General features: G+C 31.1%; 2 protein-coding genes and 1 long non-coding RNA gene across 4 annotated transcripts; 2 read left to right on the plus strand and 1 right to left on the minus strand.

Moving 5' to 3' along the window:
• Positions 1–7,790: 7,790 nt before the first annotated feature.
• On the plus strand, positions 7,791–10,246 carry LOC111886545 (uncharacterized). Of its 2 annotated transcripts, none has more exons than XR_002848487.3 (5): positions 7,791–8,549; positions 8,619–8,675; positions 8,781–9,028; positions 9,190–9,282; positions 9,870–10,246. It is a non-coding gene; the product is annotated as an uncharacterized LOC111886545 (long non-coding RNA). The 2 variants fall into 2 exon arrangements; XR_006190804.2 differs by having other exon boundaries at positions 7,795–8,549; positions 8,641–8,675.
• Positions 10,247–11,128: 882 nt separating this feature from the next.
• LOC111886539 (6,7,8-trihydroxycoumarin synthase) lies at positions 11,129–12,957 on the plus strand. The gene is made up of 2 exons (XM_023882796.3): positions 11,129–12,144; positions 12,238–12,957. Exons 1-2 carry the CDS (start codon positions 11,269–11,271, stop codon positions 12,850–12,852), a joined length of 1,491 nt encoding a protein of 496 aa, XP_023738564.1. The 5' UTR covers positions 11,129–11,268; the 3' UTR covers positions 12,853–12,957.
• Positions 12,958–15,760: 2,803 nt separating this feature from the next.
• On the minus strand, positions 15,761–19,790 carry LOC111886553 (uncharacterized). The gene is made up of 16 exons (XM_023882808.3): positions 19,443–19,790; positions 19,283–19,344; positions 19,111–19,178; positions 18,875–18,996; positions 18,670–18,775; positions 18,542–18,593; positions 18,342–18,459; positions 18,199–18,229; positions 18,060–18,083; positions 17,746–17,870; positions 17,567–17,648; positions 17,337–17,459; positions 17,191–17,244; positions 17,031–17,100; positions 16,594–16,627; positions 15,761–16,465 (listed from the first exon to the last, which is right to left on the minus strand). Exons 1-16 carry the CDS (start codon positions 19,633–19,635, stop codon positions 16,005–16,007), a joined length of 1,725 nt encoding a protein of 574 aa, XP_023738576.1. The 5' UTR covers positions 19,636–19,790; the 3' UTR covers positions 15,761–16,004.
• Between the last annotated feature and the right edge of the window lie 1,094 nt (positions 19,791–20,884).

Below are 20,884 nucleotides of genomic sequence, written 5' to 3' on the forward strand. Positions count from 1 at the left end.
ACTAAATAAATCCATAAAAATTGAGCTATTCATAAGTTAGAAGCTTCATCTAGCTAAACAAGAGTAGCTAGATTCAGCTGCTCATCATAGCAACTAACAAAATAACACAAGTTGAATTGATTGGAAACATGTTCTTAATTAACTAAAATAAACTAAATTATGGACTTTCACTCTTTTTGATGTTGAAAGCCTCTTCCCAGAACTTTTCTCTCCTCAAAATCGTCTTCTGGAACTCCTCTTTCCAGCCAAAAATTTTCTCTATTCGTAATGGTCAAGGATTTATATAGTTGCTGATATCCATAAATTCACGTCGTGAATAATAAGATATTCACGTCGTGAATTGTAGATAACCGTGCCCATCAAGGATTCCTTCACCCACGTACATATCTTCTAGAACCAACGATTCACATCGTGAATTCTTTAAGTCTCACGTCGTGAATAATCTTTTTCCAGATTTTCTTCACTTTTAATCTTTTAATTCCCAAAGTTTCTTTCTTTAACGCTTTTAGTCCCTTTTCTTCAAAATGTCTTCTTTTTTGCTGTAAATAACATTTAAGCTCATAAGTACCATTATTCTAAACAAATTACCAACTTTTTAATAAAAATGTGCTTAAATATTGCCTAAAAATAAGTATAAATATGGCAATATCAAATATACTATTACATATATTTTCTTCATTATATTGTATATTATTCTGGTAGAATAATCCATTCTTTTTGTAAAATTGGTGGTCATTGTTCATCTTCATCCCATACAATATTCATCTTCAAGATTCTATTCTGACCGAATCAGAATTCAAGATTCCATTCCAGTAGAATGTTGTAAGTTTCATATGTACCATGTTTTGCTTTGATATCTCTCGTTTCGTTCCCAACCAAGAAAACAAGAACATTCTTGTTCTTGATTTCATGTATACCTGCAAATGAGAAATACAACCACTCATTATTATTTCTTAATCTTCTTTCCATGGCAATTTCAAGAAATAAACACCACATCGAATTTTTTTAAGCAAAAGAAACAATTTCCTATAAAACATTAACCCCAGAAATCCATTCCATTCATCCATTTCTATCAAGAACAATCAAAATCAAAACCCATCAACACTCCACTGAATTTTTGTCAAAACAATGGATCAGAACATTCTCCACCTTTTATATAATAAAATCGAGAAAGCAAAAGATCAGAACATTCTTACCTTTCTATGGTTATTCTACAAGAAGTTGTTAAAGTCAAAAAAAATATTCTTGCACATATGTTTGTTAAAAGCAAAACTTGAAGTCCTATGATGAACAGATGATGAACGCACGAACTGCATTGTATCTCAATTTGGATTGTCAATCAATAAAAAGTCAAAATCAGAATAGTGATTACAATCGGAACAAATGGTATTGAATTCGCAGTCGGTAGTGTGATAATCGGAGCGAATAAAATCGGGTTTTGAATTTAAATGGATTGATCTAAGGATATTTGCCATTGAATGGTCAAACAGAAAACTCAAAATTGAGATATTGCAAACTTCTTACCTGCGAACGATCTAAGATTCGGATTTGAAAATTTGGGCTTGCACTGATATCCTCAATGATGCCTCTTCACAACGCAATTGCATCTGCAAGCAGATCAGCGTTAATGTCTGGTATGCAAACAATCGCATCTCAAACCACCATAATTTCAAGAACCCTAGCCCCAAAACATGTACATATTTCTCCATTTTTGTCATCTACAAGAACACTCCCTGGTGCAGCTTCAAGGTAGATGCTTTACCGATTACACATACAAAAAAACACACCAAAACACGCACTACAACCAACCTTATTTCTAAATTCTGCAAAATTTGATTTAAACTTTGTGGTGTTATTCTTCAGGATTGTTAGGGCATTGGGAATGGTTGAATCCATGATGCCTCTTCACAGCGCAATTGCATTTGCTTGTCTCAAATCGAACCTTGCAGTTGATTACGCCTGCTGGCCGACATTGGTGGATGAAGGCGACGAGTGGTGGAGGACCATCGGTGATGACAGTAATTATGGTTATGTTGTGCCCTTCAACATCGGCAGTAATGGTTGGGGTTGAATAGGTGGTGGTTTTAAAAAGTCGATGGAGAAAACCTAGGCAACTAAAGTCAATAGTTTTAAATTACCTGAACCTAGCTCTATATATATATATATATATATATATATATATATATATATATATATATATATATATATATATATATATATATATATATTAGAGATAGGTTCAAATGTTTTTAGCAAATATTGTGTGCCTAAATGCTCCAATCAGAATTTAGGAAAAAAGAAATCATTAATTAAATAATAAAGGGTAAATTAGTCATTTTACCTTTATAAACGAAAATTAAATGTTGTATATTTGGAAAATCATTAAATGAGTATCGCAGATCCTTTTTAAATTCGTTGTTCATCTCACTAACCCTAATCCCTGCTCTTTTCTTTTTTCGATCAGCAGGCACATGAGAGACCCGATATCTTCTTCCTCCCTCTTCATCAGGTCGAGAAGGCATCAAGCGATTTTCACCTTCATTTTTCCAGCGCCGTTTGTTCCTCTGGTGGCGGATTAGCTCATGGCTGGTCTTAATATGTTCGTCTCTTCTTCCTTATTACGTGGATATTGTTGGTGTTGTTCTCATTAAGGGGGTTCCTCCTAATTTGGAACCTGATGTTATTATGAAAAGAAAGGGGAAAAATGAAAACCCGAGAAACAAGCTGAAAATTGATTCTGGTGAGGCTTATAAGTTACCATCTGATCCTCTGAAAGCTAAATCAGTCACTCTTCTTGTCAATAAGTTTGAATCAGAAGTGAAATCTCCTATGATAAAAGGATCGAGTGATGTGAGTAAATCTGAAGGCCCTAGGTCTGGAGTGAATTTGGTGGATTCCCTTTTGGATGTTGGATGTGATGCGATTTCTATTGAGAATAAGGGCTTGGGATTGTCGAATGGTTCTGAGGGTGCTGTGATGGGATCGAAGATTTCTTCTAAAGTGGTTATGGCTGATATCGCTAGTTCTCCAATGGTTAATCATGTCATTCGTAATCCAATTAAGAAGGAGGATGGAGTGATAAAAGGTTTGAGCTCCCCTGTGCTTGAATTTGAAAAAGACATTGAGCAACTAATTATTTATTTAGTGCCTACCAATTGTTTGTTAAAAATCCTAAGAGACAGGATTTTTGTTTTTCATGTTTTTCACAGGTTTCAAGATTGGCCACGGGATAAGCTATCATTATTGAGAATTTAAAGAAAGTTTCATGCTGCATACCAACTGCTCGATAAAATGCTTAAATCAGGTTTCTAGATTTTCTATCCAATCTTTTTATATAAGTTCAACTATTTTTTTGGCAAATATAAATGGTTTCTTCATAAAGGTTTTTGTTGTAAGTAAGGTGTTTAACAAAACTTTTGAATCAACTTTGTTTCACTTTTATTATAAATTGTTTTGCAGGACCATGGAAGTATCAAATCTGTTAATTTTTTTTATTCATTTGATTGTTAATAAATTGAGAGGATAAAAATATGTTAATTTTTTTTATTCATGTCTTCCGATTATGCTTATGGTTAATTATTTATATGTTGATAACAAATTCTGCTAGAATTTTACTGTTTCATTTTGATAAAATTTTAATATTTATATGTTGATAATGTATTCTAACAGAATTTTATTGTTGTATTCTAACAGAATTTGTGATAGAAATGGCTTGAAGAATGGCTTGAAGAACTGATGGGAAAGGTTTGAAGAATGAATTAAAAAATGATCACACTCAGTGTTTAAGAATGTTGTTATTTTTTAAAAATTACACTTGTTATTCTTTCAGAATGTTGTTATTATTCAAAGAATCACAATTAATTATTTGGTATATTATTAGTTCAAGAATCTATTTTGTGTATTTTTTTCAGAATGTATTTAATAGTTTATGATTGGCAATATGTTATTCTGACAAAATATGTTAGAATGTAGTTATTTTTCAACCTCGGATTCCAGAACTTTGTTATTATTCAATAATATTCAAATAGAATAAAATTCTGAAAGAGCATCATTCTAACTAAAAAAATATTCTGACAGAATAAATCGGTTATTTTTACAAATTATGTTAGAATAAAAATTGAATTAATTAAAAAAAATCATATTTTTAAAATTAGGAGAATTAATTATCCATAAAGATCCGAAAATTTCCTTTTATAATTGTACTTAATTGTCCAAAATACATTTTTGCTAAAATTTGTGTGATTATATGGTACATGCTATCCCATTGTAATATCATACACTCTAAAATCTTGTCCATTGATGAATTCCATCCATTGGTCCAGATTTGTGCATTTTGGCACACAATAGTTTGTAAAAACAAAATAATCTAAGCCTATATATATATATATATATATATATATATATATATATATATATATATATATATATATATATATATATATATATATAGTGAGGTTCAATAGAGAACCATAATTAACAAGGAACCAATCGTAAGCGTCGGAAATCATAATGATCAACGGCCAAGGAAATAGATGTACACTTTTACATTGGACAGACACATACCGGATTATACCAAAAATCCACCTCCTTACCAAAAAACTCACATCTTTTTTTCGTTTAAATTTTTTTAGGCCACTTTTTTTTATCAATATACCGTTGTTCTCGATTTTTCGTCCTCTTTCCATAGAGATTCATGTTGATATATAAAAAATAAATTTTTTTTCGAAAAAAACTCACCTCATTTTGTTAGTTTTTTCAATATTAAAGTTTACTTTTATCAAAAAAAAAATTATACCAAAAATATAAATTTTTTGTACTCTATTAATAAATATCAACACCGATTTATTAAAAAAAAAAACTCAAATAATGTAAATTCACATTGTGAATCTAAACTATAAATATTTCAATTTGTAACATTTACAAGGTGAAAAGGCTCGAATAGTTCAGATTCACATTGTGAATTGACTTACTATTATACACTCTGTGAATCTTAGAAAGTTCACAAAAAAAAAAAAAAAAAAAAAAAAAAAAAAAAACCTCGATTAGTGTAGATTCACACTGTGAATCTAAACTGTAAATATTTTAATTTTTAACATTCACAATGTGAAAAAGTTCCGATCAGTTCAGATTAACACTATGAATCTGACTTACTATTATGGACATTGTGAATATGAGAAGGTTCACAATGTAAATTTGAACAGCTTCACAATATAAATCTGAACAGGTTTACAATATAAATCTGAACTGAAATATCATTTTTTTACATGAATATGAATATATGTTTAAAAAGTACAAAAAATCATGAATTTTGATATATTTATTAATTCTTTTTTCTATAAAAAAATAGACTTTAACTTTTCAAAAAAAAAAATGAAGTGGGTTTTTTTCAAAAAAAAAAAGGTTCGTTTTTTATATATCATCATGGATCTCTTTGGAAAGATGATGAAAACTCGTGAACAACGGTTTATATTCGGTTTTTTTCGATAAAAAACATGGCCTAAAAAAATTTAAATGAAAAAAAGAAATGGATTTTGTTGTGATTTCATTGTAAAAGTCTACAACCCTTCTTTTTGCCGTTGATCGCTTTAAATTTCGACACTTTGGATTGATTACTTGGTTTCTTAATTAATAATGGTTCTTTATTGAACTTTTTCATATATATATATATATATATATATATATATATATATAGGGCCGGCCCTAAGGGTGTACAGGGCCTCGGAGCGGCTCCGAAAAAAATAGGGCCCGAATGTAAAAAAATTATATAATGTGTGTATATATATATATATTTGTTTCTTCAATAATAAATGAAAAATGTCACTTCCTACCCGCCAAAATCTCATTCCTTACACGTGTTCATTCATGTTTGATGTGGGTTTGACCCTACCTAAATTCACCTTTTTAATTAAATGAATGTTTTTCTTTTAAATAAATAGAAGTTACATAACAATCCTTCAAATTTAATAGTTAATTCCATTTAATAAATCATGATTTATTTCCATAAGTAACAAGTTTGGCCTTCCTAACTTTTATAATTTCACATTTGGAGTAATTAAACAATTTTGTTTTTCGTTCTTACTTGTACAGTTCATCACAACCTTTAGATATATATAAGTTCATCACAACCTTTATATATATATATATATATATATATATATATATATATATATATATATATATATATATATATATATATATATATATATATATATATATATATATATATATATGGAAGAGTTATATGGAAAATGAATGATTAGGGCAACACATATTTGAACCAATGAAAACATGACAACACATCACTTTCACAATAACTTCCACAATACATTACTTGTGAATAAAGAAATGGACATGTGTCATTTGATTATTGGTTCCGGTAGATGTTGCCCTAGTTATTTGTTTTCCATAGAACTCAATCATATATATATATATATATATATATATATATATATATATATATATATATATATATATATATATATATATATATATATATAGGGTTAGGTTCATTTGAGACCACCTATATTTTGTGAGACCGTGAGACGTATTTTTTTATTTTTTTTATTTTTTTTAGTTAATTCAAGTTACGAAAATAATAATTAAAAAAAGAATTTTTGGATTTTTCCATTTATTTTGCATTTTAAAATTATTTTTTAAAATAAATACAGTGTAATATTCTATTAGAATATTTCACGTATTTTTCATAAAAAATGGAATTATTTTATTTTTTTATTTATTTTTATTTTTTTTAGTTAATTCAAGTTCCGAAAATAATATTTAAAAAAAGAATTTTTAGATTTTTCCATTTATTCTGCATTTTAAAATTATTTTTTAGAATATGTCAGTGTAATATTCTATTAGAATATTTCACGTATTTTTCAAAAAAAATAGAATTTATTTTTATTTTTTTATTTTTTTTAGTTAATTCAAGTTCCGAAAATAATATTTAAAAAAAGAATTTTTAGATTTTTCCATTTATTCTGCATTTTAAAATTATTTTTAAATTTGGTCTCACGGTCTCACAAAATTAGAATGGTCTCTAATGAACCTGAACCTATATATATATATATATATATATATATATATATATATATATATATATATATATATATATATATATATATATATATATATATATATATATATATATATATATATATATATATAGAAAGAGAGAGAGAGAGTCAAGATCAAATAAGAAGGAAATTTTTTGTAAGAAGGTAAGAAGTTTTTTTCCTACATATTTTTTTCGCGAACAAACAAAATGAATCATTAGATGATTCATTTGTAAGATGATTCACAAGAAAAAATTCTCAAAAAAACATCTCGATGATTCATTTATACAATGACTTTGTGGTTATTCACTAAAATTGTCATAAAAGTGAATTTTTTCTTAATTTACTTAAAAATGAACCATAAATATGTGTTTTTAAGAATTTTTTCTTGTGAATCATCTAGTGATTCATTTATTTTGTTCGTCAAAAAAATATGTAGAAAAAAAAACTTCTTACCTTTCTACCAAAAAAAATTTCTTACCAGATCTATATATATATATATATATATATATATATATATATATATATATATATATATATATATATCTTTACTATTTTATAAAAAAAATCCCACTTTTTCTATAAATAAATTGAATATAATAATAATATTTTTTTTAAAACGTCCAAATATTTAAGCTTAAAATACAACAAACCTATAATATTATAATATTATAATTTAAGTCGTCCAAGTGTTTTAGAAAAAAAAAAATACAATCACTCAATGTATAGGTTTCTTATTTCACTCGAGCTTTTGAGCTGGCCCCTTAATCCCTGATGAGATCGTACCTAATCCTTTTAGAATCCAGATATATCGGCTAAAATTAATCGATTCAGGCCCATCTAGAATCCCAACTATTTCGGCTTCCATCTCCTTCACAAACTCTCTCGTTTTATTCTCTCAAAAACAAAAGTTGTCGACCCTGTTATCTCCCTCATCAGTCAATGCAACCACCACCAACACTCTCATTCTCGAATTTATGTTAAATAACTTGGCTTGCCCTGATTTCAATATTTACCCCCTCTCACATCGCCTCTGCTTCCGGCAACTGCATCGCTGGTTCTGTCCTCTTCTTTTAATGCTTTGTTAAAGGCAGGGCGGGTGCCTGGTTTTAGCATATCATTATGTTATTGCAAACCACAATGTCATTCACCACGATGCTCTATATCTCAAACCCTAAGCCACAATTTATCGTCGGCACCATCACTCCCCTACCATCTCTCTCTAACTTAGACTTTCGCTGATCATTCACCACTATCTTTACGACACCGCATCGGCAGCACCATCGGGGTTTCTTTCCCTCTTACTGTCGCCTTCAATCACCTGAAAAATCCTTCTCTACACTTTGCCATTTCATAATTCCTAACGTCACCACCAACATACCGATCGTTCCTATTCCTATCTGCCACCAACACCTTCGCCTCTGACATGGTTGTAGAGTACTTGAGCCAATTAAGGAACACTACCACGTCATCTATTATGATGATTTCTATCAGGTGAGGCTTTCTTCCATCCCCTCTTTTTCAATTAATTATTTTTGTGTTTGACATAATCTTGTGATTTAGTTGGCTTTTGTTGTTGCTGTAGAATTTACTGTATGACTTGATGTTCCCTTCAATCCAGTAAGAGAGTTTTCGCTTATCCCTCACACACACTCTCTCTCTCTCTCTCTCTCTCTTATTTAATCGACCATCCTGGTGTTTGTTTGTGTTTACTGTTTGTTATAGGTTTACAGCAAACCCAAGTAGCATCCAATCATTGTGTCGAGTTATTGATCTCTAATGGATGTTTCAGTGGAGAAAATAGCCTTCTTTATCATCTTTTATTATATTTATTTCTACATGATTTTTCTGATGGTTCACAATTTTTTGGTTTTAGGATAGCAAGGCTTATGAGAGATAAACAGAGAAATGAGATTGGGGGTCATCTTTTCAAGACTAGATGTCATCTTTTCAAGAACACAAAACTAACAAATGTAAGTAAAGGATCCAGTCTAATGGTTCGATGTGAATCTACACTTCCAAAATTTGTTTTATAGTTGCATTTTCTGGAGCTACTTGCACAATTTTTTTTATTCTGGAACAGTTTATTCTTAGACTTATTATTGGTATTAATGGTGTTGTATATATGTTGCAGTTACTATTAATGGTGTTTGACACACGTTGCAATTGTATTTTTTGCTCTTAGAATAATGGGTGCTCATAATGCAGGAAAAATAACTTTCATCAGGTTGTTGTACGTTACACCCTTCTAGCTTCTAAATGTTCCTTTTTTATTTAATTTTAATTTTTCATACATTATTGTAATAATTGGCTGGTGCAAGTTGTGTTCTATCTAATACAATAGCCTATAAATGTAGGCATTGTAAAAGGAAACGTCATGCCTATTGTTTTTAAGTTTTTAAATGTTAATAAATATCAATACTCACATAGTCAAGTGTTTTTATGTACAACCTTAAATGATTTAGGGGACAACATTGAGAAAAAGTAATAACTAATGTCGTTCTGCAAAGTCTCCTAAGAGCTTGTGGAAATACTAAGAGATGTAAGATTTCAAAAAACATTGTTGTAGAATCATGTTTGGTTGACATGTAGTAATTTTTTATAACCACATTTTATACATTATTAATGCTATGCCTTTTTAACAGTAACGGGTAATGCATTTGGGCATTTTTTTAATTGATTATTTATTTTGACATATATGTTAGAAATATGAAAATACAATGCGATAAATTTGTTATATTACTGTTAACCTACTTGAACTTTTAAGTTTTTGATTTTTTTTTTTATTATTAATACAATTTTATGTTCTTTCAGAATAATCATGATAAGGTGGGTGGTTCATTTTCGAAATCGATGGACACTATTACGGATATGGAGATCATACTAAAGAGATGATGATGGTTGACATGTTTATCATGTAGCTCCAACTAGCAACTTTTCTCTTTACATTCTCTTTTGGGACAAAACAACACTGTTTTGGGTTGCAAAGTATGGAAATAATCTACATGAACTTATTGGCTTAGTAGGATTGTGAGCTTGGGGATGTTGGATTTTTAGTAAAGAGTATAACGCAATTGTGAAGGAAATATTGGTAGCTCCTTTCCCAGATCTGCTTCACTTGCTTCATTATTCATCAAACGAATCAATTAATGACAAAAAAAAGTTAAAGTAAAATGCTATTAATGTATGAATATGAGATTTTTGGTCATAGAAAAATGTTACCTGAAGTGAGGAACATAATTGTTTTCATAGTGATTCACATAACTTTGAAAGTTAAAGTTTTACTTAGATAATCATTTTTCCTAAAGTTATTGACAATCACACAATATCATATACAACTGTAAGTTTACTTTTTCTTTTTAGTAATACATTTTTAAAACTCATTTTAGATCTATGCTTTTCTGTTTATGGGTTCTATCATTGGATTAAATCTCAATATCATTTTACCTATATTGTTATTGGTTAGAAAATGATACTTTGGGAAGAAAGCACTTGAAGAAAAGAAACAAGTTTTGAAAGCATGAAATAAATGTTTTGAGTTTTAGATCAATTGTTAACAAGCATGGGTTTTAAGGAAGACATACACAATATATATATATATATATATATATATATATATATATATATATATATATATATATATATATATATATATATATAGATTAATCGTAACATATGTGGATAAAGATAATTTGAATACTTATGTTCTATAAATTTGTATGTAACTTTTTATTAAAAGCACAATAAGCATAGATTAAATAAATAAATACTGATATCTTGTGAAGTACGGTACGAATTGCGTTTTGTGGTCTCGGTGGTTTTTTAGATTCTTTGTTTTTGTCCTTAACTTTTTTCGTTACATTTATGGTTCATATGGTTTTGGTTCCGAAAAAACTAATGGTTGAAACAAAATATTTGTCGTTCGTCGCATTACGCGGGTAAGCAGCTAGTATATATATATATATATATATATATATATATATATATATATATATATATATATATATATATATATATATATATATATATGATCACACAATGTCAAGATTGTACAAACATTCGTACGTTATAACAACCAAAAAAAGTGCATGTGAACTTCACGTGTATAGACATCATGAATCCACAGCATTCTTATCTTAGATTCCTGTAGACTTGTAGAGTATTAAAGCAAAACTACTAGTACTGGAAATCCATAACACCTTAACAGTCAACAATGGGTCTGCTTTTTCTGTTTCTTCTTGTTCCTCTCCTCTACCTTCTTTCCAAAATCATCGAAGGCAGATCGAATTTCACTCCACCAGGCCCTCTTGGACTACCCTTCATTGGAAACTTGCATCACATAATCTATCACTCAAACATCCCTACTTTCCTATGGCAGCTCTCCAAATCCTACGGTCCAATCGTATCCCTTAACTTCGGTTTCATCCCAGTAATCGTTGTTTCTTCAGCGAGTCTAGCGAAAGAAGTCTTAAAAACACAAGATATCATCTTTTGCAATAGGCCATCATTTGTTGTACTAAAAAAGTTATCTTACAACGGCCTTGATGTGACCTTTTCACCCTACAACAAGTACTGGAGAGAGATGAAAAAGATTTTTAAGCTTCATTTGTTAGGACCTAAAAGGGTGGAATCTTTTAGGTATATCCGTGAAGAAGAGGTCTCGAGTGCCATGAAGAAGATACATGAGATGGCTCTTTCGTCTATGCCTGTAAACTTGAGCGAACTCGTGAAGAGTGTGGCGGGTACTATAATGATGAGAGTGGGTTATGGCAAGAAGTTCCGAGATGAACATGAAAGAAAGGAGCTTCTTCGACTACTAACTGAACTCGAGTTGATATTTGCTGATTTCTACGTTTCTGATATTTGGCGTGGTCTTCCTTTTGTGAGTTTGATTGATAGGTTATTGGGCAAGACTGGTCGTCTGGATAAATGCTTCCAGTATTTTGATGTTTTTTATCAGAAACTTATTGATGAACATCTAAGCCCCAAATCAAGTGAGAAAGAAGAAGATTTTATTGACATCTTATTACGACTCAAAGAAGAACAGCTCTTAAGCCTCACGTACGATCACATTAAAGCCTTGCTCATGGTAATCACTAATGTCTGAACAAGAGTTTATAGTTCTCCCTATCTCCATCTCTCTCTGTCTCTCTCATTGTTCCTTAATTCGTTCTTCTTTTAGGATGTATTGGTAGCCGGAACAGATACTAGTACGGCTACTGTGGTGTGGGCAATGACATCACTGATAAAGAACCCTAAAGTAATGAAGAAAGCACAAGAAGAAGTGAGAAATTTGGTGGGAAAGAAGGGTATAGTAGAAGAGGATGATCTTTCAAAACTCACCTATATGAAAGCAGTGGTGAAGGAGATCATGAGGTTATACCCTCCGGCTCCTCTTCTAATACCACGAGAAACAGCAAAACATACCATTTTGCATGGCTACAAAATCAAACAGAAAACACTTGTTTTCGTGAATGCAATGGCCATCGGAAGGGACCCTGAATCCTGGGAAAGGCCAGAGGAGTTTTTGCCGAAGAGGTTTATGGGTAGCAATATTGACTTTAGAGGGAATGATTTCGAGTTGATTCCGTTTGGGGCTGGCCGGAGAATATGTCCTGGAATCTCAATGGGAGTGATGATTGTGGAACTTTTGCTTGCTAATCTTGTTTACTTGTTTGATTGGGGGTTGCCGAATGATAAGAACAGTGTTGATATAGACTTTGATGTTATGCCTGGGGTAACCATACATAAGAAGAATGATCTTTGCCTTGTAGCTCATGTATTTGTAAAAGACTGATATTTGTGTTTTCTAGCCAAGGTTAGTAAGATGGGTGTTTTTTTTAATTTAATTAATGTTTTTAATAAAAACTAGAAAGATTACCCCCGTTACGCGGGGCCAGAAGCTTTCAATGTTGTTTCCGAATCGATAAATATGACAGACGCAGAAAGTGCAAGGATGACAAGCCCGGGCTTTACCCCGGACCGTTTTGTTCATGTTTTTATGAAAAAAATGTAAAAGTTTTGACTGCAAGGACCAGAAGTGTGAAAATGGCTAAAGAATTAAAGTGGTAGGAATTAGCAAGTTTTTTAAAAAGGGATCAAAGTTGTCGAACCGTTAAAGTTTTGTGGCCAAACTTTAAATATTAAAAGGTTCCTAAATAGAAAAGGGATCAGAGTTGTCAAACCGTTAAAGTTTTGTGGCCAAACTTTAAATATTAAAAGGTTCCTAAACAATGTAAAAATATCGATTACAATGACCAAAAGTGTCAAAATGGCTAAAAAATAAGGACCAAAGTTGCCAAAGTACAGGGACCAATTTTGCCAAAAAACAACATAAAATCCAGGGACTAAAATAGACAAAAATTGTGGAAGTAAGAAACAAATATATATATATATATATATATATATATATATATATATATATATATATATATATATATATATATATATATATATATATATATATATATATATATATATATATATATATAACCATGTAAAATGTAAAATATGTATGAATTTTCTTTTGGAGAAAGAATAAATTGATTAATAATATCAAGAAAAGAAAGTGTTCTTTTTCTAGATATGTACTTTTAAATTTATCCTTTGTCTTGTGTTCCATTTTTAAGTAACCACCATTTAACTATTTTTTAACGGAAACCTTCTTAAATTTTTTCAGAAATATTTTTAAAAAATCCTTAAAAAAATTTGAATAAAAAGAAAACCCAAAAAACTGAGAAATTTATTTAGTTTAGTCTATTTTTACCTATTCAGCATGTCACCATTCCACTTGGCATTAGTTTAGCCCATTTTTACCTATTGACACGTATGATAATCTACATCAGCTTATTGCTTGGTAATGAAAAAAATGGCATTTTTTAAAAGAATGACGGGAGACAGTTTCTCACTCGTGCCTCCCCTCAACCAGTTGAGCAAGTTTACCTTGAGCCGTAAGACTTTTATGACTCTTTTTTTTCATTACTTAATATATCTATTATGCATGACGCTTTTTCTAAAAAAAAATAGGAGCAAGCACGGTTCAAACCTGCATCTACACAAACACAAAACATCCCTCTTATTGTGATATGCACCTTGACTGTTTTGATTCCTTCTCCTTGTATTTAATGTACACAATTATGAAGATTTAAATACAATTATATTATTATTTCAATTAATATTATTTTATTATTAAAAACGCAATGAAAAAAAAGTTAATCGTTATTTTAATTAATATTATGTGATAATTAATATATGTTTTTATAACTAAATTAATGTTTTTTTAATAAATAAGAATTTTTCTTTTTCTAAATGTATAAAAACATTTTTTATAAACTGTATAAAAATGATTAAATAAATATAAAAACAATTCTATAAAAAAAAGATTTAATCTTTTTTATAAGTATTTAATCGTTTTTAATAATAATAATAATAATAATAAATGTATTTAAAGGTTCATCATGTAAGGTAAAGGGAGTGGGGGCGACAAGCCCACTCCCCAAAAACTTGGCATTAACAAAACACCACTCCCTTCACCATGTCAAGCAATATGCTAAAAAGAGCTCGTTAGTTCACTAGGAAGAAGAGAGAGAAGAAAAGATTCTTTGGAGTTGGTTGTGGTCCTTTTATATTTGTTTTTTTTATTTTTATTCTAAAATTAGAAGGCTGGATGTTATTGGTCATTTTTTATTTGCATTTTTGTTTTAATTTTTTTTCTACGACAAGAGATTAGGCGGCAGAAAAATCTGATATGGCATATCTTGACATCTCTTTAGCATGTACCTCAACTAGTAAGAGCGACGCTTTTGGTATGTGTAGGCGTAGTTTTTAACCCTCTGGCCTTTGTTTTTTCTTTTTAAATAAAAAAGCTTCATGCATAATATATATATGTTAACGAAAGGAGATAGTACATAAATGTCTTGTAGCTCAATTGGTTAACTTGTTGAGATGTTGGAGTGAAGCCTGAGTTCGAAACCTCATAACCTCATTCTTTTCGAAAAATCAATTTTTTTCGTTATTAAGAGCATACGGTATGGGCAACGAGAAGTGATATTGCTGATGTGGCATCTCAACATAGTCATAACACCATGAAACGAGAAGTGATATTGCTGATGTGCCATCTCAACATAGTCATAACACCATGAAACGGGAACATTGATTGGCTGCACATTTCATCTCTCTCTATTTTTCTTCTCTTAACATTCTCATAACATGGTCATAACACCATGAACATTATTTCTCCCTTGATGTTATAAGGTGTTATAACATCACCTCAAAAAATCCATACCAAATGCTCTAAGCAAGAAGCTAAGGTGGCATTTCCACATCAACCCAAAACATCACATATGTCTAGATGGCACACCGCACGCCTTATTCTTTTCGAAAAAACAATTTTTTCCATTACCAAGCAATAAGCTAAGGTGGCATGTCCACGTCAACCCAAATCATCACATATCTCCAGATGGTATGGTGACTTGGCATGGTGACTAGTTAAATAGATTAAAAAAGATTAAACTGAATAAATTTCTTAAAAAATAAATTTATGACTTTTTAAAACATTTCCCAAAATATTGGGAATTTCTGTAGATTTCCTTTTTTTAAATATTATTATTTTAGACAGTATTTTAGCGGACAAATGTCATAAAAATCTAAGTATTTACTAAGTATTCCCGGAACCCATACCTAATTGCAAAATCATAAGACCAAAATACACAAATCATAACCCATACCTAATTGCAAAATCATAAGACCAAAATACACCAATCATTTAAGAGAATCGTTCCACTATGGTAGCAAAAAGGGAAAAAACCCATCATAGCCGACATTAGTTCTCTTTTCCTACAACCAAAAATAACCACATCCCAACCAGAAATCCACAGTTAAAACTTAAAAGGGTGAATCATGAATATACGAGATCAGTGAAACAAAAAGTTACAACTAAAACCCCTTTGTCTAACATTTCTTGGGCCTTCCTCTTCCTCTTTTGGCCGGTGTTGGTGTTGGTGTTGGTGTTGCTCCTCCCTTTGTGGCGGCAGATGGGCCCTTCTGCTTCTTCCTTCCACCTTTTTCATCACCGTTTTCCTCTTCGACTTCTGACTCAGGTGGCTCCTCAGATTTCGTCTTCCTCTTGTTGGATTTTTGAGGTGTTGCTCCTCCCTTTGTGGTGGCCGATGGGCGGCCTCCACCACGGCCTTTGCCGGAAGTCTTGCCACCCTTCTGCTTCTTCTTTCCACCATTTCCATTTGCTTTTTCATCACTACCGTCTTCACTTTCATTACCATTTTCCTCTTCAACTTCTGACTCAGGTGGCTCCTCAGATTTTGTCTTCTTCTTTGATTTTTCAGATGTTTTTGCAGCACTCGCCTTTTTAGGTTTTTTAGCAGTTCCAGTTTTACTAGAAGGTTCTTCAGTCACTGAATCAAAAAATTCATGATTAGGGTCACATTTGTAGAATAAATTAAAAAGAGCGAGAGAATCTAAAATTATAAAATTTCATTTGGAATAAGAATCTCATTTGTTAAATGTAAATGAGCATTAATACCTTCACTGGGATCTTTGCCATCATAAACATCAAGCTGTAGAAATAGAAACAACAAGTCAACTTGAAAATTAAATAAAAGTAAAACCAATAACTGAAAAATAGAAAACTGTAGTTTGAATAAAAAAAGTTAGGCACTCTACTGAACCCCAAATAAGTAAATAAGAAAAACTATTTGTTTGATTTAAAAAAATAAACAAGATTTGTGTGTTCAAAATACAAATCTTGTTTGATTTTTTTTACAATTTTAATCAGTAATAATGCAACTTTTCATTCAATTCCAAGACAGAGTGAAAAAAAGGAAGTGATAAATAAAGAAAACAAACAAAAGTGGGCCCATTGGTTATTCTCATTACTATTAGAATGAAAAACAAACAAATTATTTTGATTCCAATGGAATTAACCATTCCATTCCATAGTAGAGATAAGGAAAGGAATACCTTGTCAAGCCTTTTCCCTACACTTGACCTATCAACCACCACCAAGGAATGTGCTGAACCACATGCAACACTACACAAACACAAAAAAATAAAATAAAATAAAAATACATAATATGTTCATATGTATATAAAATTATACATGTATGACTCAAATACAAACCTGAGAACATGCATATCCTCAAGATCATCAACCTTTTTGGGTATCGCTGAAGATCTGCACCCCATAAAACACAACAACTTAGCAACCATGAAATGATTTTTTTTAAATGAAATAATAAAGAAAAATATATATTATATATTATATACTTCTGCTGATTAGGCCCATATCCAAGTTCACCAGATTGAGCGTTGCCCCAACTTATGCATGAAGTATCTGCACCAACAAAATAATGCATATTCCCTGAATCCATGCAACGTATGTTCCACCCACTGTAACATTACAACAGATAGATGAGTATTTATTTAAAATACAAAATTAAATGCAAGAAATATCATTTGGAGAAGAAGGTCAAAAGTCAAAAGTCAAAAGTCAAAACCTGAGATCCATGAGAGGTTTAGGGTACATCCAATTATCACCAGTAACCTTTATTTTACCCCACATGTACATCTGCCCTGCACCTGGATTACAAAAAATAAAAAGTGATTCAAATTTAAAATACGAAAAGAATTCATAAAATAAAATAAATAAGTTTTCGATAAAAAATTTGAAGCATACCAGCAGTACAAGCAGAGCTTACAGAACCAGCTGAAATAACCGCAGTGGGTGGTAAAGTATTATGCTTTGTGAAAACATCAACACGACGTGGGGTAAATTCGTCTTTTTGCTCTCTATGTCCAAGCCTGTTATGTTATCAAGATTTTAGATATTAATTAATTATTAAAGAACGGAACTGGAATTGGAATTGGTTGGCTGGAAATGGAATGGAATCCGTGAGCGAAAAGAGAGAAACAATAGGCTAAAAGGGTATTTGAGTAATTTTGATAGGGAAAAAATGTTTGGGAATTAAATGAAAGAAAGAAATTATTCACCTTCCATATCCTCCATTGCCCCACCTACAACGTATTTAAGATACAAAATTAATATAGTTTAAAAAATAAAAGAGTCCCAACAATTGACATGTAAATATATAATCATTAATAACATAGATACATGATAATGATAACTTACGTATAAACATAGCCCTTTGAATCCAATGCAACTGAAAAATCACCCATGATAGATAATAAAAGAAAAAACATAAATTATAAACATATAATGTATAAAGAATGAGCAAATCTTTTAAAAAATTTTAAATGTAAAATTTAAACTACCTGTATGATTAGAGCCACAAGCAACTTTGATTATTGTTTCCTCAGAAAGAGAAGCTATTGCCTTAGGCACAGGTTGAGCTTCATAAGCAAGCTTCACAGAGCTTTCCTTCATGTTGTACTATATAAAAATAAACATAATCCATTAAAGATTTAAGATTTTATAATTAAACTAAAACATGATAGAAATGTTACATAAATACCTCATTATCAGTTCCATGTCCAAGTTGACCATACTGTGGATGTCCCGCAGTTCTAAATACCAACAAAAAAAAACTTATTTCAACATATTAACAAGTGTGAATCGAAGAGGGTAAATTTGACAATTTACAGTATCGAAGCGCCTTCAATGGAAGATAACCAAACAGTAAAATCAGCCCCACATGAAACATCTTTTACATCCGTTATAAGACAACGTACTGGAGATAATTCAAACTCTACATAATCAAAAGATGTTAAAGTTAAAGAATGAAAGAATCTTCTAGAAGCCATAAAATAAGCACGTGATTATAAAGAAAACAGAGGAAATCACTCACCATTTTTTGTTGACCCTGTTCCAAGTTGCCCATGTTTGTTCCAACCAAAAGAGAAAGAAAGGCCATCTTCAGTTTGAACAACAGTATGACCTGACCCACTTCCTGCTTTCACAACTTTATACCTGAAAAAAGATTTGAAATTTTTCAAAAATCGAAACACAAATACAGAAATAGACTACAATCGAAGAGTATAGTTTGCTTAAAGGGTATAAAAGCTTTCGAATCTTTTGTCTTACTTAGACAAACCAGACACAAGTGTTGGCTTCTCTCGAATGATTGTATCACCATGTCCAAGTTGCCCCTTCTGCAAAAATAACAAAGTGATTTACAGTTTAAATGTCGAAAACCATACGAAGTTTCGATTTTGATGGCTATTTTGGTATATGTGAAGAAATGATTTGAACTCACGTCATTTCGTCCCCATGTGTAGCAACGTCCATCGACATCCAAAGCCACACAATGACTAGATGCTGCATAAAATGTTCAAGAACAGTATAAACTTAGGGATTTTAACTGTGTATATGTTGAATCTTAGTCGAATAATGAAAAATCATCGCGCGGGACTTACCGCTGCCGGAGGCAACAAAACGGATGTCGACGCCGACGAGAGGCTGAAGTCGTGTGGGAGAAATTAAGTTGCTTTGCGGTGACACGTGACGGCGGTCAGCGGTGCCCCAATATGTCGTACCACAGAACAACAGTTCCCCTCCTTTCACATCCTCTTCTTTCTTCTCTGTCTCCAGCGCTACCGACGATGACATTTCCGGTCAAACAAGCAAAACGACAGTCCGACAGGTAAACCACAGAAAAATGGTAGCAAAAGTGATGGCCGAATAAAAAAAAGAGGGGTTTTGCTAAAACCCTGATCGAAGAATGAGAATGTAAAGCGCGATAGGAATGAATTTAAAAAGGCGAGAGAAAGTAAGTAAATGGGAAGCTATTTATGTTTAAATTTATAGTTCAACAGCTATTTGGTCGCTCTTTCCGATGTCATTTTGTTTCTATACGGAGGACGAGTAGATAAAAAGTGGGATATGGAAAGGGGTAGCATCCTTTGAATAATCAGATTTTTTTTGATATAATATCATTTTTTTCTTTTTCTTTTTTTGTAGGTTACAGGAATGATAGATCAAAGTTGATAAAAAAAAATAAAAAGTAATGGTGTGTTAATTTAGGGATCGGCTAAAAAGACATTGTAGCTAATTGACCTTTTTTGAATGAGAATTCATCAAGCGGGGTGGAGGAAGGGTCAACTCATCATAGCTAATCACTATCGTACTCTCCTAGCCTATAATTATGAAGGAAGGTGAGCATGAAGCAACAACTAGATCCTCACAGTAGGCAGCTTAGCTGTGATTATGAAGTCAGGTGAGAAGCGTTATGTAATAGAGAAGTCAGCTAGTGCATTTAGACAGGTAGTTGATTTCATTAGGGAATTGAATTGCAGGAAGGTGAGGTAGTCTTCCAGTCTTATAAAGGAAAAAAAGCAGGATGAACATGCTTGAGTGTCGATAAGTGACTTAAAGATAGGCGTCTATCTCTTATTATACTATAGCAACATGAGAAGTCGGGAATGGTGCCCGGAAATCTATAAAAAATTACATTCTAGAACTGTAAGGGAATTTCGATAGTGAGGAATTGTCCCTCATGTTCCCTGCCTAATCTGAAAGACTAGCTTAGGTCAGAACTCATAGCTCAAACTCAACAGTCTAGCGAAACATTAAAGAGGCCGAGAGAAAAGTCTCATTTATATATATATATATATATATATATATATATATATATATATATATATATATATATATATATATATATATATATATATCAGTAAGTTCAAATAAAAACAACAAATAGTGTGAACATAAAAACACTTTGTTTATGTTATTATTCTATAATGAATGTTGTAGATGTGTAGTATTGAAGTAATTCTAATATTAATATTAACGTTTCATTATTCATATATTCATTAGAATTTTATTATTCTATTATATACTTATGTATGTGTATTTT

This window comes from Lactuca sativa, chromosome 4, assembly GCF_002870075.4.
Source record: "Lactuca sativa cultivar Salinas chromosome 4, Lsat_Salinas_v11, whole genome shotgun sequence".
NCBI classification, from domain to species: domain Eukaryota; kingdom Viridiplantae; phylum Streptophyta; class Magnoliopsida; order Asterales; family Asteraceae; genus Lactuca; species Lactuca sativa.

Coding starts and splice junctions, on each gene's coding strand:
- LOC111886553 (XM_023882808.3), bottom strand. CDS start 19,635: ATGTCATCGTCGGTAGCGCTGGAGACAGAGAAGAAAGAAGAGGATGTG. Junction 17,649..17,745: donor AAGCTCTGCTTGTACTGCTG/GTATGCTTCAAA, acceptor TTTGTAATCCAG/GTGCAGGGCAGATGTACATG. Junction 16,628..17,030: donor TAGGGAAAAGGCTTGACAAG/GTATTCCTTTCC, acceptor CTATTTCTACAG/CTTGATGTTTATGATGGCAA.
- LOC111886539 (XM_023882796.3), top strand. CDS start 11,269: ATGGGTCTGCTTTTTCTGTTTCTTCTTGTTCCTCTCCTCTACCTTCTT. Junction 12,145..12,237: donor ACATTAAAGCCTTGCTCATG/GTAATCACTAAT, acceptor TTCTTCTTTTAG/GATGTATTGGTAGCCGGAAC.